Raw genomic sequence first — 24,861 nt, 5'->3', positions numbered from 1 at the left:
GAGGGAGCTGGGGGAAAGGCATCTTTGGCTTCCTCCTGTGCTCTCCAGCACCATCTCTTAGGGATATAGCATAGATCACAGATCCCTGTGTCTCCCAAGGACAGAAAGGGCCACAGAAATGAACATCCCACTGCTTCCGGGTCCTCAGGCTCTTCAGAGACTAGTATTGACTAAAGTACTTGCTACACCTAAGAAGGAGGATAAATCTGTATGATCTTGAAGTTAGATTATCTGAAAAGAGTATCAGATTTCACCATCGCTTCCCCCTTTTTCAGATTTTCTATTCCAAAAGGGCAAAATCCAAGAGATTCACGACCAACAGCTTCCATCCTCTGTGTTTTTTAAAATTTTTTTAAATTTGTTTTTATTTTGATTCATCGTACACGAATGGGGTACACTTTTCATTTCTCTGGTTGTACACAATGTAGTCACACTGTTTGTGTAATCCCACATGTACGTAGAGTAATGATGTTTGTCTCATTCCATTATCTTTCCTTCCCCTTCCCCACCCCTCAATTCCCTCTACACAATCCAACGTTCCTCCATTCTTCCCTTACTCCCTCCACTCCCCCATTATGTATCATCATGCACTTATCAGAGAAAACATTTGGCCTTTGGTTTTGGGGATTGGCTTATTTCACTTAGCATGATATTCTCCAACTCCATCTATTTACCTGTAAATGCCATAATTTTGTTCTTCTTTATGACTGAATAATATTTCATTGTGTATATATTCCACAGTTTCTTTATTCATTCATCTATTGAAGGGCATCTAGGTTGGTTCATCCTCTGTATTTTTAAGTAAACTTTATTAAGAATAGCACATTTAGGAAAGTGTAACTATTGATGAATTTTCAGTGAACACATACATCTGTGTTAACTATCACTCAGATAAGAAAACAACACTGTCAGCACTGCAGAGGCCCCAACCACTTTCACCAGTCACTAAAACCCCTTCCCACCACAAGCAACTGTTGTCTTAACTTATATATCAAATTAGTTGAACTTGATATAAATGTACAGTGCATACTCATCTGCCTGGCTTCCATTCACTGGTCTGTGAAATCCATTCATGTTGTTACATGAATATAAGAGTATATTCATTTTCAGCGTTGTGTAGTATTCTATTGTATGAATATACTGTAATCAACCATTGATTGATGAACATTGCATTCAGTGTTTTGCTTTCACACAGATCATTACCATGAACATTTTTGTATATGCCTTTTGGTCTATACTTACCTGTAATTGCTAGGTCATTGAGCATGTACATAAAGGTTCAGCTCCACAGCTGTTGAACAGTTTAAAAAAGTGAATGTGTGGGTGTTCTTTGTTTCACATCTTTGCCAACCCTTAGTTTTTTTTTGTTTTTTTTTTTGTTTTTTTTTTTTTGGTTTTGTTTTGTTTTGTGGTGCTGGGGATCGAACCCAGGGCCTTGTGCTTGCAAGGCAATCACTCTACCGACTGAGCTCTCTCCCCAGCCCCAACCCTTAGTTTTATCAGGTTTTTAAATTGTAACCAATCTGGTGGTATGCAATAGTATCTCTGTGATTTGTACTTCTTGATGAATAAAGTTTACTGACCATTTGAATATCATATGAGTCTTTTGCTATTTTCCTATTGGATTGTCTTTTTCTTATTTATTTGGTAGAAACTCTTGTATATTTTGCCTATAAATCCTTTGTTGAGGATTTACATATTCACAGATAGAGAACACATAAATATTTTTCCCATATGTGACTCGCCTTTTTGCTCATATTAGGAACTTTCAATGAAGAGAAGATCTTAATTTCAAAGTACTCCAAATCACTCCATTTAGGGGAGGTACTGAGGAATGAAATTGACCAAATTATATTGTTATAAATTGTGTGCATGTACAAATACATAACAACAAATCCCAATATTATGTATAATTATAACATACAAATGAAGAAAGGGAAAAAACAAATTGTCTCATTTATTTCTTTATAGCTAGTATTTTTGTATCCTGTTTAAAAATCTTTGCCTACCCAAAGACATGAATATATTTTCCTTTTTTATCTTTATTGTTTTACCTTTCACCTGTAGATTTAGGAGCTATCTGGAATTGAATTTTGTATGTAGTGCAAGATAAGGATCTAGATTCATTTGTTTCCATGTTGTTATCTATTGACCTAGCACCAGTTAACTAAAAAGACAATTAATCATCCTACTGCCTTCTGTCAGTCATCATCAATATGTCTGAGGGTATGTTCTGAGAGTCCATGCTGGCCGTGTGTTTATCTACCCTTGCACCAACATCTTGCCACTGTAACTTTAAAGCAGCCTGTGCTACTTAATACTCAACAAATTCCTCAAAGAATGTTGGATTCACCTCAAATTAATTTCTCTTTTTTCCAGTATCTTGACCTCACAAATCCTGGTTGCTTATATGTCTTCTGACGTATTTATCATTTACTCAGCTTCTTCTCATTGTTTGCAGAGAGAGGACTGGTATACCATAAGCTAGAAGGAAGTAAAAGTCCTCTCTGGTCAACTTTAGGAAATTATAATTTACAGTCAATTAAATGCATGGGTTTTGACTCTACAGTTTGATGAGTTTTGACAAATGTATTCACCCAAGTGATCTTCACCATGGTCATGTATAGAATATTTCCATCACCCCAAAATGTCCCATATGTTCCTTATTCCTTTGATTTTTTAAGGATGAGTGAATATTTTTCAAATATGCTCTCTTTGTGGTATGAAAGAGTATTTCCTTGGTTCTGCAGGTTGCTATTCTTGAGAGTAGGGAGCAGACAGACCAGGTCATGCCCCTCATTTCCACATTCACTTTCGACCTCTAGGCAGAGCAGAGCAGCTGAGCTGAAAATATTTACCACCTGTTCCTTTATGAGAAGGTTTGCTAACCTCTGCTTTAGAATAAGCAAGACCAACCTACACTATGTAGCTATAAATCAGTTTTCTTGGAGAAAGAAGGTCCAGCTGCCCAAAACAACAATGTTATTTCATGCATTTCCAGTCTTTCCTTGCTAACCTATACAGCTGTGGGGAAAATATTAAAACACAATGTCCTAGGATCAGCCTCCCTACTCTTCAGGAGTACCATGAATATATGAAAGAAGGATACTGGAGAGGGATATTGGGGGAAGGAGCAGAATGGGAGCCTCAAAGGCTAGACAATATAATAGGAAGAATTATGTACAAGGTGGAACTTTTGCACATTTAATCTTTGGGTTGCTTTCTAAAACACATACCAGAAACCTAGAATCAGGATGGAGAACTCATCAAAAAAATGTAACACTATAAATCTGAAACAAAGAAAATAAAAGGAAAGGAAGTGACTGAGAAGACAGAGGGGCTGAGCACTCTGGGAACCCAGAGATGGCTGAGTGTAGGATCCTATCCACTGAGTATTCTTCTTCCGAGGAAGAGGGACTCAAACATATAGTTATAACTGAAAAGGGAAAGGCCTACTGAGGGAAGTGGAGGGTCATCATTGGAAAGGCAAGAAGGGGGAGGGTTACTCTGACCAGAGTCAGCAGAGTAGCCTCCAAGGGGGCTACCACCTGGGAGCCAGCCCCTCAAAGTGCAGAAGGTTTGGCAGAAGGGGAATGGCTGAGTATCACTGTGGGGAGCAGAGAGTGACCCAGTCATGGAGTGTTAAGATGGACACAGGCTGAATCCAGTTTATGGGGGGTCATGAATATCAAATTAAGAATATCAAATTCTGGCAAGGGAGGGAGGTACACACCTATAAACCCAGCAACTCAGGCAAGTGGATCACAAGTTCAAAGCCAGCCTCAGCAACTTAGTGAAGCCCTTAGCAACTTAGCAAGACCTTGTCTCAAAATAAAAAATTTTTAAAAAGGACAGGGGATAATATAGCCTAGTGGTAAAGTGCCTCTGGGTTCTATCCCCGGTACCAAAAAAAAAAATAGAGTATCGAACTCTTGGCCTTTGGCCACATGATCCAAAGTGCTACAGCTTTAATATGTTCCCCAAAGTGCATGTGTTGGAAACTTTCCACAGTATGGTGCTATTGGGAGATAGGACCTTTAAGAAGTGATTAGGTCACAGGGTTCCATCCTCATGAATTGGACTAGTGACATTACTGCAGAGTGAGTTCCTCATAAAAGAATAAGTTTGGCCTTCTCCCCTCCTTTGGTCCTCCCACCAAGGGATGACACAACAAGAAGGCCCTTGATGTTGGACTTGCCAGCCTCCAGAACTGTGAGTCAATAAGCTGTTTATTGTCAATTACCCAGACTGTGGTCTTCTGCTACCGCAGCACAAAACAGACATTGACAAAGCAAAGCTCTTCTCACCAGACCATGTTTCTGCTTTCAGCTCAGCTCAACAGTTCTCTCCTGGGTGCAATCTGCCCAGGCTGCAAAAGGAGTTGTTAACAGAAGCAAAGTAGATGATGTCAAGGAAAATGTGGAACACAAAGGCCAGCCACAGGGTACCCTCAAACTCCTCCACTTAACGTCATGGCAAAGGAAAAACTTTCCTTAAAAGACTGCCTTAAAAGATTTCCTTAAAAATCCCATCCAGTATGGGAATTTCTGTGAGGCAAGACTGCAGAGAAGGAGGAGGCTTCAAAGAGCATGTTGGACTCAAAAACGCAGGCACTCTGGGGGACCTCCTGGCCCATGATGGTTTGAAGGTCACAAACCCAAGCATATCAGGACACCACCACCTACCCCTTCCACACATGTCTTTCCCACCCCCAGTTACCCTGAAGTCAAATGAAGTGAAGCACTTGATTCTAGCAACAGGGAACTTGCCCTCTCCACCAGCTCAGTCCCTGCTTCATGGTTCTCACCCCTGCCTGAAGCAGTTCCCTCCCGTCCTGCACTCCACCCCAGTGAGGCTGCTCTCTTGCCTTCATGCCATCCCACTCTGCCATCCCTCCTCATGCCTTACCTAGGCACCTGCTCACATTCTTCCCTCCATCCAATACCTGCCACCATTCTAGAAACCATGCCCTTCTCTGTACACAATGGTCTTCTAGCACCCAGCTCCTCTGAGAGAATGGGAGGTGGGAGGACCCATACTAACTGGGTCCTGTTTACCAACCATACCACCTCATATCCAGAAAGCTGACAAATTCACTCTCCAGAGCCATCAAGAGACCGTGGTCTTGAGGCAGTAGGTTCTGCTGCTGGCTTTACTACCTCCAAGGCTTTGTGATGTCTCTGGCACTCCAGTTGGAGGATGCAGTGAAGAGAGCACAGCATCCCAGAGCATGCATGTCACATGCAGCTCCACACCCTGCCTCGAGGCTCAGCAGAAATGGCAGAGTTGACATAGGCGATAAGCAGAAAACTGACTTCTGTCCTCCACGGAAGGGCAGTTGTCCCTTACTGTGGACTCACCACTTGGTTCTCCAGCCACTACAGACAGCACCTCACATGAAGGGCTGACAGCCCTGATCACTGCTCCCAGGCACTAGGCATCCCCAGCCAACGTCCAGCTCCTCAAAGGGGCATCTGCTACCTCGTCCTCCCCACAGCCCCTGTAGCTTGGTTAGTGACTGGTGCTTGGTGGGTACTCATTGTCTGATTTAAACTAAGGGGAAAGCAATAGTTCCACTGATTCTAAAACTGTAATATGTATTAACAAAGATTACTAACAAGCCCATTTTCAGAAAGTCCTGAGTCAGGAGAGAAAATAACAAGAAAATCACTCCACAGCCCCATTATCCAGAAGCCTTGGAGACTGAGATATGTCCTGAGAAGTACTGTGTCCCTCCATCCTCCCTAACCTCTCAGCCCCTGCACATACACAGAGAGGAGGCACCAGTTTCTAGGTGTGCGTGAACATCTTCCTACAGTCCGCCCTAGGAGTACTGGGTTAACCAAACCCACAAGAACAGGGATCAACTCTGACCTCTTCCTAGATAGAAGTGATACCACATCCCACTGTGTACCTGAGGAGACACAAACACTGTCACCAAGAGAATAATGCAGAACCACACTACTGAAAACACTTCTGTGTTCTCATTAAGATATCTGCAGGTGAAAAAGACTACTAGCTTTCCTTATGAAATGATGCAAAAATTTCACAAGGAAATCTAGAAAGAGTGGGAAGTGGGGAATGGTTTTCTCATTCTGAAGATGAAGAACCTAAGGCCAAGGGAGAGGGGTTGGTCACCTCCCAACATAACACATAACTTGCTGATTTGTTCTGTTTACCCCTCTCCTGCATCTCCTCCTCAGACTGTGAGACCCACAGAGGTCAGGATCTCTGTCTGTTTGTTCACTATTGTTTCTCCAGTGCTCACAGGATTCCAGCACATAGCCAGTGCTCAATAAAAGTTTTGAGTGAACACATAACTTAATAACAGAGCTGATTACCTGGTTTCAGGAGCAATGTGCTTTGAGGACATCACACTGCTTCTCAACACACTACCAGTTATTGATCCCAGAAGGACAAACCAAGACCCTAACCTGAAAAAGTGAAGCCCAGCCAGGCATGTTGGTACACAGCTGTAAATCTCAGCTATTCAGGAGACCAAGGCAGGAGAATCACAAGTTCAAGGCCAGCCTATGCAACTTAGTGAGACACTGTCTCACAATTAAAAAGGGCTGGGGATGTAGTTCAGTGGTAGAGTACCCTGGGTTCACATACAATACCACACATACCCCACCCACACACAATAAGAGGAACAGTGCTGCGGAATAACAAGGCATTGGGGTGGGTTGGTGTCATTGGTCTTAACAGCTATGCCTCAAGCCATTGATTACCATGAGCCTCATGTAAAGTGATAGGAAATTTCTGTACACTTAAGTACACCTAAGGCCCTTCCATCACAGTGACTGCTCAAAATGACCAAAATACACTTTGAAACACATATGCACAGCTTCATAAGGCCAACGAGCAGACTCCTCTCCCCAGTGACTAATGCAAGAGGATGTCCCTTTTACTTTGGGACAGCTGCAGTGTGGGAGAACCCTGGTGGGGGTCTCCAGGTTTCCCCCTACCTGCCCAAGAGTACAAAAGCAAAACACAGTCCCAAGTGTACTGGGGGTAAAGCCTCTCCTGCCCCCAACAGGTTCCTCCTGCTTTGGCAAACTCTAGTCCCCAAACAAATGCAGAATAATGAAATTTAAACTGTTTAGACTTTGCAGAGCTGCATATGTTAATCTAAGGAGGCCAGGCTTTTCTGCTTTAGGGACCAGGCAAGCCAAGGAACTTTTTTTTTTTTTTTTTTTTTTTTTTTTAATGAGAGCAATCGCTCTCCAAGAGTGTGGGGGAAGAAAAGAGGCTTAAAGATACCAAAGCCCTGAGACACAAAGAAACCTCAGGCCCAGGGTGCAGCCCCTCCTTTCCCCTTCCCGCTTCTCGCCTGAGGATTAGCTCTGGTCTTACTCATGGCTGTCTCAGCACGCAGCGGCACATGCTGCAGCAGCAACAGCGGGCACACAGCAGCCACCTCAGGGCCTGGCAGATCGCAGCACTGGGGCAGCTTACCAAGGGGAGACACACACCCCATCAGGACACCAAATGGTGTTTTTAAAAGTCAGACTGTTGGCAGATGTGATGGGGAATTTGTCAGACTGAGCACTGAACTTTGCTGGAATTCAGTGGGACATCACAGACTTTTCTCCAGTCCCCAGGCTACCAGAGGAACTGATAGGGCAGGCTGTGAACACAGGTTCTGGGCTTCATCTAAGTCCTCCCGCACTGATGATCTGAGACCAGCTTCAACCAAAGGGCTGTTCACCAACTGATGTTACAAGTAAAGTTCAAAGTCTTAGGATGCACCAGTTTCCCCCAATTCCCACCTGAACATCCAGAACCCTCTGCAAGAGTCCCCCATTTTCATTCATGAGGGAACCTGGTAAAGGCCTCTACACATTTAGGGTGACCCATGGGAGGGGAGAGCCTGGTCACAGGTGGTAGATCTGGAATCCTGAGGTCTTGGGTGGCCAAGGAGGCAAGTTAAGAGTCATATCCACTGGGCCACATGGCTCTACAATCATCACAGTGCATTTTTCATTCTCTAATATTCTCCAGTGCTGCTGCCTGCTTCACTTATTGATGGTACAGTTGTCCCTTGGTATCTACGGGGAATTGGCTCCAAGACCCAATAGACACTGAAATCTACAAATGCTCAAATCCCTTATGTAAATGGCATAGTGTTTATTTCCCTATAAACTTTAAGTATCCTCTCATAGAGTTTAAGTCATCTCTAGAATGCTTATAATACCTAATACAATGTAACTGTTACATAGAAAGTTATTATGCTATATTATTTAGGAAATAATCACAACAAATAAAAATATATGTTCAGTACAGACACAATTTTTTTCCTAATATTTTGCATCTGCACTTGGTTGACTTCATAGGGGCAAATGCAGAGGACTGACTATATTTTGATAACTGATAGAATTTCTGGTGATCCATATGTGCTCTGTGGGGTATGAGAAATGCCTCCCTCGAAGCTCTATCACAGGTATTATCACTTTGTATATACATACACACACACACATATACAGACACATAAAGATCTGTCACTTGAAGTGTTTAAAAGATTCATTGCATTTTGAAGGAACATAAAGAAACAAACTGAGGTATGCAGTGGTCCCGTCACCGACTCAAAGTCACAAGAAATGGCAGAGGTAGCTGGAGCTAGAACTCAGTTAACAGGCTTAGGAACATGACTCCCTGCTGCACGTAGAAGGGAATCAAAGTTACTTACAATGATTGAGTTACGACTTAGTTATGCTGTTTGCCCAATTTTGCTTTCTCAATCTTATCTCCCTCATCTGACCCAACGTGAACCTCAATAACTGGCACATTGGAGATATCCTCTTTGTCTTGGTTAGAAGACTGTTTCCTGATTCTACATCTATCCAGGGGTCTCTAACTAGTTAATATGTGCAACAACTGGAACAACGCTGTATGAGAGTTCTCACCTGACTGAGTTTGTCTATTATGTTTTCCTTTTATTTGTTATTATGTTTATGTCTGTTTGTAGAAGCATTCGTGAATGTTGAAGATTTAAATCAATAATCCCAGCAGCTCGGGAGGCTGAGGTAGGAGGATCAAGAGTTCAATGCCAGCCTCAGTAAAAGTGAGGCACTAAGCAACTCAGTGAGACCCTGTCTCTAAATAAAATACAAAATAGGGCTGGGGATGTGGCTCAGTGGTCAAGTGCCCCTGAGTTCAACCCCCAGGACTCAAAAACAAAAAGATTTAAATTAAAATGTATATAACATTAAAATAAAATAAAAAAAAAAAGCTCTGTCACAGGTATTGTTACTTTGTAAAAGCAGTGAAATGAGGGTACACAGTAATTGTTGACTGACGTCAGAGCCCAGGGTGGCAAAGCCACAAAGGGACATCTCAATCCATCCACAACAGGGAGTAAAGAACAGTTGAATAGCTAAACAAAATTGAAATGAACATGCCTTTCTGTAGGTAGTGCTTTAAAAGGTACTTAGATTCTGAAGTCCAAAGACTCAAATAAGAAATTCTTATGACAAAGGGTATTTGTCATCATAATAAAAAAACCTCCTGACTGTCCTGCTAAGGAGAGAATCAGGTAATTCTCTACCCAAAGCAATCAATCCCACTTCTAGGAATCCACCAGAGAAAAGGGAAAGTTTATGTTCACACAAAATCTGCACACAAATGTTTATAGCTACTTTTATTAAGAAGCATCAAAAATCAGAAGCAACCCAAATCAATAAGTGAAGGAATACAAAATGTGGTCTATCCATACTGTTAACTACAGCTCAGCCATAAAAAGTAGTGGACAGTTGATGCACTCAACAACTTAGATGGATCTCAAGGACGTTATGCAGAGTGAAGAAGCCAGTCTCGATTATACACTAGCCAGGCACAGTGGCACCCACCTGTAACCCCAGCAACTTGAGGGGCTGAGGCAAAAAGACTATAAGTTCAAGGCCTACTTAGCAAGATTCTGTCTTCAAATCAAAACATAAACAACTTGGGATGTAGATTACACACTAAATGATCTGGCTTATGTGGCATTCTGGATAAAGCACTATAGGGAGAGAGACCTACAGATCAGTGGTCCCTAGGGATTATTGATGAGGAAAGTGCCTGCAGAGGGAGAGCTTAGGGAATACCTTAGGTTTCTGGAATTGTCCTGTATCCTATTGGTGATGGCAATATAAGGACTCATAATGTATTAAAACTTATAGGACTGCACACCAAAAATAAAAGTTCATTTTACTGTATATAATTTTTAAGTTCACAAATTGTTCAGCATTTCTCCTATAAAACAATGTCTAATTCCCTGACCTTGAATGAGGGCTAGTCTTTATGATTTGCTCTCAATGAGTAATGGTAAAAAGAGGTGCTAACAGCATCTGCCTGACCCTATCTCTTTGGAGTCCTAAGCTGTCATGTAAGAAGTCCAACTACCCAGAAGCTACTATGTTAGAGAGACATTGCCGAGAGACAACACAGAGATAAAGAGCGATGCCCACAGGGCAGCCAGCTATTTTTGTCTTCCCAGCCCAGGCATCAGGTGGCTGAAGAAGCCTCTGAGATGATCCTGAGTTGTCCAGGATGCAGCTTTATGTTTGGCCTCAGGGTCCAGAGAGCCACCTGTGCCAGAAATATGAACTCTAAGGTCATCAGAAAGTCCTTGAAGCCACCCAAGGAAAGCAGATTGGCTGTGCAGAGAAGACGGTCTTGGGACAAGGGCTCTGAAGAAGAACAACATTAAAGGGCAGGAGGAACAGAAAGATTGAGAAGGAACAGAGAGGCCAGAACATCCTACCACTGAACTTAGAATGCAGGCATTCCTCAGAAGGAACAAGCAGAAATGGCTAGTGCTACTAAGATATTAAGATAAAGATAGAAAAGTATCTCCTGAATTCAAAAACATGTAACTTAGCAAGAGGAGATTCACTGTGGTGGTAGGGATGGGAGCTGGAGGAAACAGAAGGGACAGGGAGGGAAAAAAGTCCCAAGATGCTGAAGAGGACTGGATGAGAAGCCAAGGAAGAGGACTTTTCTGGATGAAAAGGACTTTAGGCCATCTAAATGCTAAAGTAAGGATTCAGATGGAAGTCCAGGGTGAAGCATGGAAAGCAGTTGGCCCCAGCCAGAAGGGCAGAGCAAAGAGGGACAGGTAAATGGCAGGTAGGTAGGGCAGGACTACACCAGAAGCTCAAAGGTAGTGAGTGACCTGAGCTGAAGGTGGGGCAGGGAGAGCAGGTCTGAGAGCGCAGCAGTGGACAAGGTGTGATGATGCTGGGGGACAGGTGGGACCTGCTGGGGTCCATAAGCAGTTGGAGTCTACAGGCAGCTAGGGCTAGAGGTCACATAGACCCCTGTGACATACAAAAAAAGTGGTCCATTTTGTTTTTGTCTACAATAGACCCATGAGGCAGGTGCTACTGTTCCAGGTTTAAGGAGAAGAAACATGGAACGCACAAACTGTCAGAGGCAAAGCCGCCACTATGCCAGCCCTTAGAGTTGGTTCTTTTAATTACTCTTCCAGGTCAGGGTCTGACCCCAAGCAGACACCCACAGATGTTTGTGAAAGGGAGGGAGGAGAGAGGGCCCCAGCAAGGGTCAACTGCTAAGCCCTCATTGGCTAACACCCAGAATAATCAGCTCACCAGGAATTAGCAGTGGCCAGACCCATGGACAGCAGGAGTCTCTGCTCTCCCTGCCCAGACCAGCATACCTCCTGAGGCCCTGCCTCTCTCCTCCTTCCCAAGCTTTCTTGGTAAGTGACTCTTCCAGTGACTACCTATCCATCCATCTCCATTCTTTCTCATTCCTCTTTCTTCACCTGTTCTTTATAATTGCTTTCTTCCTGTCTATTTTTCTCATCTATTTCCTCCCCTTTCCATCATGTCTCTATTATGGATATTGGGAGTAACCACTTTTGAAATGGTTTTGTGCTCACTGATGACATTCCCAGTTTCTCAGTCAAGCCCCAAGAACCCACTGAGCCCTGCCACCCACAGCTGAGGGTCACCTTCCTCAAGGCAGGTCATCCTTACTCACCCAGAGCCATCAAGGATGATCCTGACTCCCAAGACCTGTCTACCTCTCACTTGCATGGAACATCCTTCACCCTCCTTTTCAAAATCTACTTAAACCCCACCCTTTCCCTTGGAGACCTGCTGGATGATACAGTCCACAAGGATTTTTCCCAAGTCTGACATTTCTATATCTCTGGTGGTCTATATCACACGTTGACATGAGTCATGTGTTGTATTCAGTTGTTACTTTGCTTTTTATTATGTTTATGACTTATTTCTCCAAAAAATCCTAACAGGAAAAGGGATAATTTTCACATTTTTGGAATCAATGGCATTGATAGAAATGAGGCTTCCCACTTAGCCAACCCTAACCCTAACAGCCCATGTAAAAATCATCACTGACCAGTTATGCAGAATGTTATACAAACTCAGTTTGGATTTTTCCCTGATTTTCTTCACTTGGCACACTTCACTAGATGTCAAAATTGTTCACTTATCTCCAAAAGACCAAGCTATGGAACCCACATCAGAAAGTCAGGCATGAAAGACTGAAACCATGTCCCGAGTTCCAGTCTCGCCTCACTGTGAGAGGCTGCTACTATGCATGGGTAACATGCCAACCTGATTGTACCTTTCTCATCCTTAAGATGGGATGGGTGCCTGAATATCCATCTGATCCCTTTCAGGGTCGTGTGAGGATCGACCAGGCTAACCTACATCACCGTGCCTTGTAAATTGCACAGACATGCCATGGTTCTAATACTGGCATATTCAGTGATGAATCACTGTCCACAAAAATGCACCCAGTTCTGGGAACAAAAAACCACTCACATCACTGACTATTGTTCTGGACAGGACTGCCCAACAGCTCTCCTCTCCCTACTTCCAGACACATGTGCTCTTGAGCTTGAAATTAGAGCCCAGAGGAAGACTGGATAGCCTCCCCCACCTCTGACACTGGCCACCCAGACACTAGACACTCAGGTACTGCTGAGTCCTGGTGACTTACTGAAGCTTCGATCAGAAGTCAGCCGAGCACCTATGGCCATGGCTATAATGCAACAGGAAGGGAAAGGGTAATAGATCCCTCCAAGATGAGTGCTGTCACCTGAAACAAATCCTACCCAGCAACTCCATGAGTGGCAAAAGGCAGCATTTCCACACGTGGGGAGTCAGACTCTGTGGTCACCATTCCTTTCTGCCCAGATCCATTAATCACAGCTGCTACCACTTCCACAGCCACACTGGCCTTAGGGACCTTGCCCCTCACACAGCTCACAACTCTCCTCTCCCTTCCCAAGACTCACCCACAGTTTGTGAAGTTACAATATATAAATGTCACATGGATAGATTAGGGATCTGACAAAGGTCTGAGGGCACAGCTCTTGATGAAAGGCCCACCCTACAAACATTTCCATTATAGCCAATATCACATATATACATATATAATATACTTTTTCCTCTTGTTCTTTGAAATATTAAAATATATATATATATGTATATTTTTTGTTTGCTAGAACTCTTTATATATCAGGCACTGTCTTAGGAACTCTGAAGAAAAAGAGGTGTTAAGACACACTCCCTGCTCCTGGAGCTTTTCACCTGGCAAGGAGATACAAACACAGGATAAGAACCAGAGAGTCATGGGTGGGGGGCTCAGTGCACAACTGGGGAGGCCTGGGGGAGCTCCCAGCATGACTGTGTCCTTCCAAGAAGGGAGAGGAAATGGGATATGCACACATAATTTACTCAGGGTTTCAACTGGCACCTCTATGTCACTCTTGGCAATAACACCAGTTACATGCAAAGGAAGAAGTCAGGCTGGCCTGGGTTTCACGGCTCACCCAGCTCTCAACCAGCTACCCTGATTTAGAGACTATCTCTCCAAGCAATTCCAATATTTAAAATGGGAAAAAAAACGCTCCCATCTGAGATGAACTCTTTGCTCTCCAACTCAGCAACTAAACATCTAGGAATTTATCTTAAGGAAATAATCAGATACAAGCATGAAGATTTTTTTTTCTGCAAGTATACATAATACAGCATTATCTGGGATTTTTTGTTGTTTGTTTTGTCTTGTTTTGCTTTTTGGCAACTACTTAAATATTCAATGGTTCATTTATGCATGCATGCATGCATCTAATGAATATTTATTAGGTACCAAGTATGGAACAAATTAGACATTAAAGGAGACACAGTACTTTCCCTCATGAAATGTGGGGGCAATGGTCACATGAATCGTAGTCCACACACAGACTTGATTACCATGCTATCATTAAAAATGATGTGCCCTATACACATTTAATGACTTGGGAAAGTACTCAGATAAAATATTTTAATATTTGTAGATATTAAAATTCTGATAAGACATAAAAGTGTTAAGAGGAGTTCCCTTGGGTGATGAGAAAATGGATTTGTATTTTTTCAGTGTGCTTTTCTGTAGTCTACAAACTTATGCACATGCTCATTTGGTAATGAGATCAGATGTTGTTTATCACTTAAGGTTAAATCTTGCCTTGGTGTCAGTATAACTTCTTCCCAACAGTATCACCCTGATTGCACATGTAGTTCACCGTTGCTCAGAACTGCTGTGTGAAGATGCTGTAGGGTACACGCATGCATGTGCCAAGAGATACTTATTGATTTGAATGCTAGAAATAGTCCATATGACTCATCCATCACATGGAAATAAATAGCTTCTTATTTCTGCCATCACAGAGGAAGACAACAGGCTTAATATTTCCAGTTACCCCCTTTAGGCACTACCTAGAGGTCACATTACCAAACCCTGGGGTCATGGTTCTTCCAGCTTATCCATAATATTTCCACCCTTTTGGGCACAGTCAACCAATTAGTTGTCCCAATCTGTAGAGAGATGAGAGTCTACCTCTCCAAGTAAAAATTAGGAAGAAATGGTCACCTGATAAATGCAGCTCAAAAATAGGAGAGCCTACACTTGGAGGGGACGAGTCACATGAGGAAGATAGAAGGTACTTTCATTAGACACTCTACAGCAGGGACTTCTGCACGGAGAACTCAGTTGGGATGAGGAGGCCACTCTTCCCTCCAATTCTAAATTATGATAATTCACACACAAAAAAGCCACTAAAATATTTACTGCACATTACTATGTGCCAGGCATTGTCCTAGAATCTGGAGCTACACCAGTAACAAAACAGATCAAAAAAAAAAAAAAAAAAAAAAAAAAATTTTTTTTTTTAATTTCTTCCCAGAGCAGTGAACCAGTCACTAACTAGCAGAAGACTTTGGAGTTTGCCCTGAATGACAAGGGGCCTAAAGGAGGTTTGGTGCAGAGGAGTGACATGATCTGACCCTCATTTTTTAAAATATCTCTTAGCTCTGTAGCTAATCACACAAACCTGTTGCCAAGCTGCTTCTTCATGTTAAAACCCCCTGAATATACCATGTGGAGTTCTCTAACCTTCTTCTCTTTTCCTGTTAATGGCTATATTCTAAGACAAGGAGGAAGCCTGCACCTCCTTAGACATCAAGACTTAACCATAGGGCTGGGGATGTGGTTCAGTGGTCCAGTGCCCCTGATTCAATCCCCAGTACCCACCCCCCTGCAAAAAAAAAAAAAAAAAAAAAAAAAAAAGACTTAACTGCAAATGGCAGCAACACAGCACGGTGTTAGCACAAGAACTACAGACAGAAGAGCAGGGAGCCTGGAAACACACCCTCATTGTGGAAATGATACAGTATCGAGAGAGCTGTGAATAGTGTGCTCTACTCCCTACGACTTGGATACCCCACAACCTCCTGACCTTGACTGCTTCCCAGGGAGTCCACCCTGAGCTCTTCCAACTGCACACAGCATGCCTAGAGAAATAGAAACAATGACTCTCAAAAAGAGGTCTCCTCCAATTGTTCGCAAGAGTTGAAAGCTAGGTTTTCAGGGTATAGCACCCTTAATGACATTGCATTTTGCTGTCATTTAATTAAATTACAGAAATAAGAGACAGAAGCATTGTTTAAACTAGTTGTCTCAATCCTAGTATCACCACCTAGTCATGAGGGTTGTTTCCACTGATGCTGCACTAAAATTGTAATGAGAGGAGGGTTGGAGAAGATGACCTTGAATAAGATAAAACAAAACAGGCACATACGTGATATAAAATGTATCTGTTATAAATGTCTTTACTCAAAATTGTAGCCAGCAAATGGCTACAATTCTGTGTGTGACCTGGTTTGGCCAAAAGTACCCTTGTGCTCATTTTCTCTTCCAAGTATCCACCTCTTGGAGTCTCCCACCTGCTTTAAGCATGCCAATTCCGGTCATTCAAGCTCTGAAGCATTTGATCATCAACTTATTTGCTGCAAAGTCCAAACCACCTTCAGATCTAAGGGATCAGTCAGAAGATTCCTTGGTTATCTTCCATTCTGAGAACTTTGAAAAATCTTGGGTTTGTCCCATATAATCTTGGTTAAGACCCTCGCACTTCATTCCCTACCATAAAAATCAGGCATGAAGAAGCAGAGTAGTCTATCAATACTAAAGGAACTTTTTTCTCTTTTTTTTTCAATAATGCTAAAAATATTTGATGAAGTGCTCAAGAAATTAATTTGCTTCCTCTTTGCCAAATCCAGGGGTGTGTTCTACATTGAACTGTAGTATTAACATTTTTCCTTTTCAACTTGTTCAAAAATGTTAAGATTCCCCTCCCCCAACATTAAGTTCTAAACATTTTTGCTTGGAATCTAACATCTAAGTTATAAAACTAATTGGTAAAGAGAAGTTATGTTCCCAAGTTGTAAACAGATACAATGTAGATTCCATTTGTTACTATGTGTCTCTAAAAATAGAAAAACTACTGGGTATGTATTCTTGCTGATTCATGGTAATATACTTTTTTGTTTTCAAAAATGATCCATCTTTCTCTTCCTCAATAGTTAACACATTAAAAAATCAAAGTTGAAAGCAATACTTGGGGTTATATTTTCATAAACATTACAGCATGTCTGCTGTTCATCGTCTCCTGGGATGCTCTTTAGAGGCACACTGAAGATGAAGGTAAAGCTGGCTCAATAGGAAACAGGTTAAACCCTGCTGTGGCCATGAGGCAAGTCACAAGCTATAACAACCAGTGAGAAACTCAGTACCTTTACTTTGGTGTAACGTATTATACCTTAGCCACATTTTGATTTAGAGATCTAAATAATGCAGGTGTCTATCCTAAAGCTACAGGTATAGTTCTACTTTAGCATTTCCTTCACTTACCTAAAAATTCATGGAACTGGCAGTCACTGACTTCGTTATGACAGATGACTGAGCCTGGAAAGACAATCTGAACATAAACAGTCTTATGCCAACTCTTGTCTTTCTAAGATCCTAAGGAGAATATGATCGCCAGGGTGGGAGGAAAAATATACACAGAGAAAGGACAAAAAATTCACTGATGGTTAGCCATCTCACCTGTAGAGAACATGCTCAGGACACACAGTGATGTTTAATGAAAAAGTCCTGATCCCAAAGGGAACACTGAAACTCAAATTTATTTTTTAGCTTTTTTATTTTAAAAAACTGTTTTTCAACATATGCAAAAGCATAGAAAATACTATCAGACCTTCCCCATAGACCCACTGTACAGCTTTAACTCAAGATCTACTTTGTTCCATTACTTATGGTAATTTTGTTGCTCAATTTAAGTTTTTATACAGAGTATACTGGGACATAGTGGATTAAGCATAACTACAATACTAAAATCACACTTTAAAATTAATTTTAATATAAAATGCCAGTCACTATTCAAATTTCCCCAATCAACTCACATATTTATAAAGTGTTTGTTTGAATCAGTATTCAATTAGAACCACACATTGTTATTGGTTAGACCTGGTCTCAGACTTTTGCCCAGGCTGGCTTTGAACTCATGATCCTCCTACCTCAACCTCTCCCGTAGCTAGAACTACATGTATGCACCACTCACGCCCAGCTTCAAATCTCTTTTCATCTATAGTTCCCTTCCATTTTTTTTCTTTGCTATTTATTTGTTAGAGAAATTGTCATTTCCCACAATTGAAATTTTGCTGATTGCATCCCTATGATGAGGCTTAATATCCTCTATGACTTGCTTGTCCCTATTCTTTCTTCTTCAGTTCAGAAAAAGCCCCAGAAACATTCCCCCACCTCCCTCTCTTTCCAACCCCAGAAAAGTCCAAATGTCTCTATAAAAGAGAAAATGCTGACAAACAGAGACTCTGCAAATGACCTGCAGAGGTGGACCCAGCTATGCTGATTAGAAAGGCAGTTTTCAATGGGGGACCTTGCCAAGTCAGCCACAGGCAACAGGAGTAGACCTCAAGATGAGGTATGGAGGTTGCCAGGAGTCATGACTGTCCTCTGTCTTAAGAAAGAAAAGTTCCTAAGTGTTCAGAAGTTTCATCATTAGAAAGAAACCATAGAGAAGAAAGGAGGGTGGGGGAGGGGTGTTCCTGGGTTGGCCTCAGCATGTTAATCAGTTTTAAAGCTGCTACCAGTAAGAACTAACACTTCAGAGTCTGGCAAGGGAGGGCAAAAACAGTACTGTTGGTTTTCCAGAGGGACTCAGGTTGTATTCCTAAGGCAAAAAGCCCAGACACACAGAGCTTCAACCCTGGAAGGACTCACCAGAGCAGAGCCATTTAAATCACAGCCCTGTGACAGGCAGCCACCCTCACTCCACCCCCACCCTCACAGAGAGCATGTGCTCTGCTGATTTTCTAATAATGGGACACAGTTGGTTACAGGCTTTGGAGTAAAAAAAAGACTTGACCCAGCTCTTTCACTTAAAGCAGTGTGACCTTAGACAACCTGCTTAATCTAGCTGTGCCTCAGTTTCCTCATCTGTTAACTGAGAATTTCTCTTCTGTCTGCCTGCTAGAATTGTTATGGGGATAGATGAAATTTCATAGGAGGGCCTACAATGCAGTCCCCAGAACAAGTTCATTAAATCATGTCCCCAACCCCCACAAAGATTGCTACTAGTCCATTCCAACCCAGATCCTTGCAAGGAGCCATGACAGCACCTGCTGGGTGTCTGACTGGGTTACCGACAAGATCTGTGGCCATGCATGAAACAAAGCCAACTGACCCATAAAGGGTTCAATCCCATGATCCTGATCTCAATAGCAAGGCTCCAACCAACTGAGCTAATTACAGTGGAATCAAATTCAACTCTACTTATACCAAGATACTCTTAGCAATTCATACAACATTCTTAAACAGCACTGTCCTAAGATGCTATGACACAACACACTTGCCAAGTTTACTAATGATCTCATCTTTTAAAAATCTTAATGTAATGTAGCAAACAGATGTGTCCCTTAAGAGGATTAAGGTGGAAATTCATTAGTGCAATAATACCAGTGGATTTGTGTTCTAAAACTAACACCAATCAATCAACTTAGTGCACACCCTTCTTAGCACTACTTAGCTTCTAGAGGCAACATGGAGAACTGGGCATCTGGGTTTTTGCCTTCAAGGAAGCTATCTGCAAATGTAAAAAGGAGTGAGAAACCCTGCACTTACGTACATCACCTGTAATGGGTGCTGCTCGGACTATAGTGTACACAGGTATCACCAAAGCATCTTGGTAAAATGCATATTCTGATTCAGCTGGTCAAGGAAGGTCGGAATGTATGCAGTTCTAATAAAGTCCTAGATGATGCTCAACCCACACTTCATATAGCAGAAAGATCTAATCCTCACTGCAAGGGTTATTTCACAGATGGGATAGCTGAGGCAGCAAGACAACCACCAAGACAAAGATAGTGAGAAAGGAATAATTGGGAGACATTCAAGGCTTATCCAATGAGAGGATGCATGCTAGAATGGGGACAGTTGCCTGGAAGGAGAACATTTAAGACACAAAAGTGGAGTCATTTAAGAGCTTAGCTCTAATGTCATAAGCCAACTCTGGAACTTCAAACTGTGTGACCAAGTGACTTCCAGTCTTGGTCTCTCCTGTTACAATATGCAACATCACCCACAACTGTCCCATGGGTGGTTATGGGGTTGGTAAGTTAACACATGTCTACATCAGTCTCTGACTCAGACAAATGCCTAGGACACTGTAGCTATTGAAACTACTCTCTCCAACCCACGGCAGGCAATGAAACATTTTCTGAATTAAATCACAAAATCATTTTTAAAAATTACTAAGTCACAATTACCATTTTGACATGGATGCTAGTCATCACTTTCTTCATAAAAAAAAAAAAAAGAAAAAAAAAATTCTACAATTCCAGCTTTGTCCATCAAAGAGGAAAAAAGATAATCCTTGGATCCTTAAATTCCTTTAGTATCAGTCAATTCAAAACACATTTTATGCTTTAAAATGCCCATTATGAGATTAATTCTACTGCAATGTTTTTAAATTACAAGTCCCATAATTACAACTTTTATTTAAAACCATTAAGCCAGAAATAAACACCTAATTATACATCCTTTGAAGACAAAAACAAAAGGCTTCACTAACTACAGCCAAAACATAACCACCAAAATGAACATCTCCCCTGTTTTGACCATTTTTATTACCAAACTAATGATTTATTTAATCATCTTGCCTGGAACTACTATGAAAAGCTGGTAGGGGTTTTTTGTTCTTTGGGTAGTTGGGTTCAGTCTGTTTCCCCTGCTCTGTCAGCTTGCGGGGCAGTGAGGTGGGGGAGGGATAAAGCATAATAAGTACAATATATTGGTTTTGTCCAAGACAATAGTTTTGTTAAATGGATAACTTCTAATGGAGTCAGCAGACATGAGAAAAATTAATAGATCATTAGTTTAGATGTCCAGGCTCAAGTTTCAGCCAGAAAGACCTTAGAGGTTATCCAGTTCAAAGGCTCCCAGGACAGGAGAATCCCTATACCAGCTTTAAAAATTAGCATCCATGGGCTGGGGATATGGCTCAGTTGGTAGAGTGCTTGCCTCGCAGGCATAAGGCCCTGGGTTTAATCCCCAGCACCACCAAAAAAAACAAAAAAAAAAAAAAAAAAAAAAAAAAAAATTAGCATCCTCTGGGGTGGTTTTTTCCAGGCTGGTTACCTACGTGTATGAAAACTCATCCAGTCACACACTATACACTTTCCTGTGGGGGTTGGGGAGCTCTACTTCAATCATAAGTTACTTCCCCAGAGACTTGAACATGCAGGACAGCTAGAACACTGGGAGTACATGCAAGTTCCAAACTCATGCTTCTCTCCCCTTTCCACCACCCAGAGTGCCCTCCTCCCAAGCAACTCCCCATCTTGCCAAAGTCAAAGTCAATCTGGGAGAAGTGTTCTCTGTAACCCCAGAGAGCTTACTGGTGGCAGGGGCCTGGAGTGACAGCAAGCTTACTCTCACCATAAGCTATTTCACAGCAATGCTGGTAACAGAAGTTCCCACCTCTGACTATGAACTCTACCAGAACAGGAATTCTGCAAGCTCTTACTCACGCTTATAACATTCTCTTGCCCCCAGGCCAAAAGGTGCCTGGCACATAAACGGAATTGGGTGAACAGCCCAAGGTAATGGATCAGGAGGTACAGTTTCTGCCTACGGTCACACAGCTGGTCCTGGGACCAGAGTAGCACTGAGGTCTTAAGTCACACAGGCTTACCTGGTTAGAATCTTTAGCCCCCTACTCTTAGCAGAGAAACTAGGTTATTTGAGTTTCTTCATCTCTAAAGTAAGGAAAACAAAAGCCTCTACTTCATGGAGCTGCGTATTAAATGAGATCGTGCATTGAGAGCCCCAGTGGAGTACACACTGCATGACAAGTGCTTAAAACTCACTAGCTTTTTGTATCATAGGTGGATACAAAATTTTAAGATTTCTGCTGGAGCCAGGCAAGGTGGCGCACGCCTATATCCCAGCAACTCGGGAGGCTGAGACAAGAGGATCAAAAATGCAAAGCCAGTCTCAGCAACATAGTGAGACCCTGTCTCAAAATAAAAAATGAAAAGGGCTGGGGATGTAGCTCAGTGGTTAAGCACTAAGCACCTCTGGGTTCAATCCCTGGTGCCTAAAAACTAAAACAAAAAGGGCTGTAGATGTAGCTCAGTGTTAAAAATGCCTCTGGGTTAAATTCTCAGACAAAAAAAAAAAAAAGTTGGAAATTAACCACCATCTTAAAGATAAGAATGTGCACTTAGGTACATAAATGCCCTAAATTCTGCTTCATAAAACTCTGGTTAATGGAATCAGCCACTAGCTTTTGAATGGGAAAACAATGCCAGTCATATGAATATGCTCCAGGAGTTTTTGCTCAAAAGATTCTGAGACTGAAACTGGTTGGTCCTCAGGACAAGAGTTAAGGGTCTCTGTAGGCTATTTTCCCCTTCTGTTTGTCCTACAAAGGACACCTTAGAAAATTCTGTGAGCCAGTGCAACTGTTATCCTGTGGCTTCTAGAGGGGGGTGGGGAGGAGGGGGAGCACCAGGATTTCCTCCTACTATGCCAAGAACACTGGATCAGGACTGTGGGGCTCTTCCATGGAAACATAAAAATATACTTCAGCTTGCAGCTTGAAAGGTCAACCCATGTATATAGGGTATGAAATCCAAGGAAACCACTTCAAGGTCACAGGGCCACAATTATGAGTCTTCTGTGGTTTCAACAAAAGATCACTGTAATCAGAGACCATAATGAATGGAATAATCATGATGTAGAAGAAATTCTGAAAACTTTTAACTGAATCCACTGATTGAGAAGAAACAAAGAATTTACCAAAGCGATTCTGATAAGCTGAACCCATAATACAACATTCTGTCCCTCTGTCTCCCAATCCACTGTGTTTTTATGGCCAGAAAGGTTTTCATGTATAGTAACTATAACCGATCTGCACCAATAAGAGAACGAGATGGAACGGCCCCAGTTCTCATTCCTGAAAAGGAGTTATTAGTCGGGTAGGTGGAGCACTGATATACTAATAGAAGGGGTAAACATCACTGTCAAAGTCCATCGATTTCCAGACACAACCTCCTCTTCTACTTCCAAAGCAGGTGAACATCATATAGAAAATATGAAGAATTTTTCAAAATCAATTTTGTTCTTCTTGGCATCAAGGGTTATCTTGCCACATATTTGTCAATGTTGATCTTCAAGGAATAAATCATCTCCAAGCTTTGGCATGAACCTTAAGCAGAAAATATAACGAGGTGGTAATTCTTCAAGGTGCAGTCAATCTATTTAAGTGGGAGGGTTTCTCTGGGTAACTAAATGATTAGCTTTCAATACCCTGCTCTTTTACAACAATCACTTCACAAGACGCTGTCTTCCTTCAAAGAGTTTTTAAAAGAAGAAGAAGAATGAAAGAAAACTCTCTAACGGGTGGACTGAGGAGCCATTCTTCCCAGGGGACACTCATTTGGGGCTCGGAAGCTAAGGCTTTGTACGCGCGCCGCCCCCCACACCGCACCCCCACCCCTCCTCCCACAGAGACCGCTCCTCCAAGGTTTCCAAGGCCACCTGCTTCTCAGAAGAAAAAGGGGATACTGTGAGCGCTACCGCAGTGCGCAGTGGGCGTCCTCAGCGATGCCCCCCGAGGCGAGGAAGGGAGGTGTCCCCAGGAAGCATGCTTTGTCGTGAGGGTCGCGAGGCCGCCCGCAGCTCCCCAGAGGCCCAAGAGAGGTTTTGTCTCGGGCGTCGCTCAAGGCTCTCCCCTGGGGACCTGGGTTCTTTCCGCGCCTTCTTCAGCACCCTCTGAGTTAGCAGGGCCGGCACCCTCCGAGTTAGCAGGGCCGAACGCAGGCGTCCGAACCCCACCCCGCCCACCCCGCGGAGCTAACGGCCCGGCAACCAGGAATCTTCTCCATCCCGCCTCCGGCCGTCACCGCACCTGCTCTACCGCACCGGCCCCCAGCTCTGAGCCGGAGCGTGAGGCTGTCCTTCCCGCGCACCCAGGAGGGTTCCATGCCAGCCCGCGGGTACCCAGAGCCCCTCTGCTTAAAGAGGAGAGGGATCTGCCCTAGGGCGCTTGTCCCCGGGGGCCGCGCCCCGCCAAGCCGGCCTGCGGCGCCCACACCCCCGCGCCCACCTCAGCAGGGGCTGCGTCCAGGGGGCCCGGCTCGCGCCACCGGTTCGTACCTTGTGCGGCGCCCGCAGAAGCCGATGGACCCCGGCCAGCTGGGTGCCGAGCGCGAGGTCCTCGCGGAACGTGAACAGCGGCGGCCGGCTGGGCTCCGGGAAGTTGGTGCTGTTGAAAGGGTCCGTGTCGTCCAAGAACTGCACCCGGCAAGCCAGCGTGGCCATGATGCATCCCTGCCGCGGGGAACACGGGCCCCGGGGTCAGCGGGGCCGCGGGCCGAGACACCCGGTCGTTCGGCGTAGGGGAGGCCGCAGCCGCCGATCGCTGGCTCGCGGGCTCGCAGGCTCCGGCGCGCCCGGCTGCAGCCCGGGCTCCGGCCGCGGGGGGCGGGGCGGGGGCGGGGCCGGCGCGCCCCCTCCTTCCCCTCTCGCTCCGACTCCTCCCCTCCTGCGTTCCCCGCTGCACCCTGCTCGGGACCCGACAGCCCAGACCTACCCAACCCGCTGCTCCGACTAGTAAAGAGAGAATGATTCTCTGGGAATCCGCAGCCCTGCGCCAAGCAGGCCGGAACGCACCGCGGACAGGCTTGTATGCACGTGGCGCCGCAGTTTCGACCCCAGCTGCAGCCCTTTGGATGCCTGCGAACAGGGCTGGGGAGAGGGCCGCCCTCCGGCTTTTTCCCCACCTGGAGGAGGGCTCTACCCTTAAGATATGAAAGTGACGGTGTCTGGGCTCTTGCTGCCTGGATTCGGAAAAGCCTAGCTGGGCACCAAGGGAACCGGTTGCTAGCACCGGGAGCCCAGACGAGGCTTCCGGGAGGTTTCCCTTGGGGAGAAGGAATCCTAGAAGGGGAGGGAGGAGCCGGGGAGCCCAGGCAGCTCTTCGCAGAG

The 24,861-nt window shown here is 43.8% G+C and overlaps 1 protein-coding gene across 1 annotated transcript in view; it reads right to left on the bottom strand.

Moving 5' to 3' along the window:
- The window catches only part of Fhod3 (formin homology 2 domain containing 3), a 472,090-nt gene extending 447,729 nt beyond the window's left edge, over positions 1 to 24,361 (bottom strand). The window contains 1 exon segment of the mRNA XM_047526634.1: positions 24,031 to 24,361. Within this exon segment, the coding sequence (XP_047382590.1) occupies positions 24,031 to 24,195 (165 nt within the window). The 5' untranslated portion in view covers positions 24,196 to 24,361.
- Between the last annotated feature and the right edge of the window lie 500 nt (positions 24,362 to 24,861).

Source organism: Sciurus carolinensis, chromosome 15 (assembly GCF_902686445.1).
Source record: "Sciurus carolinensis chromosome 15, mSciCar1.2, whole genome shotgun sequence".
Taxonomy (NCBI): domain Eukaryota; kingdom Metazoa; phylum Chordata; class Mammalia; order Rodentia; family Sciuridae; genus Sciurus; species Sciurus carolinensis.
Note: the sequence above shows the minus strand (reverse complement) of the source record. Positions and strands in the feature narration are given on the sequence as shown.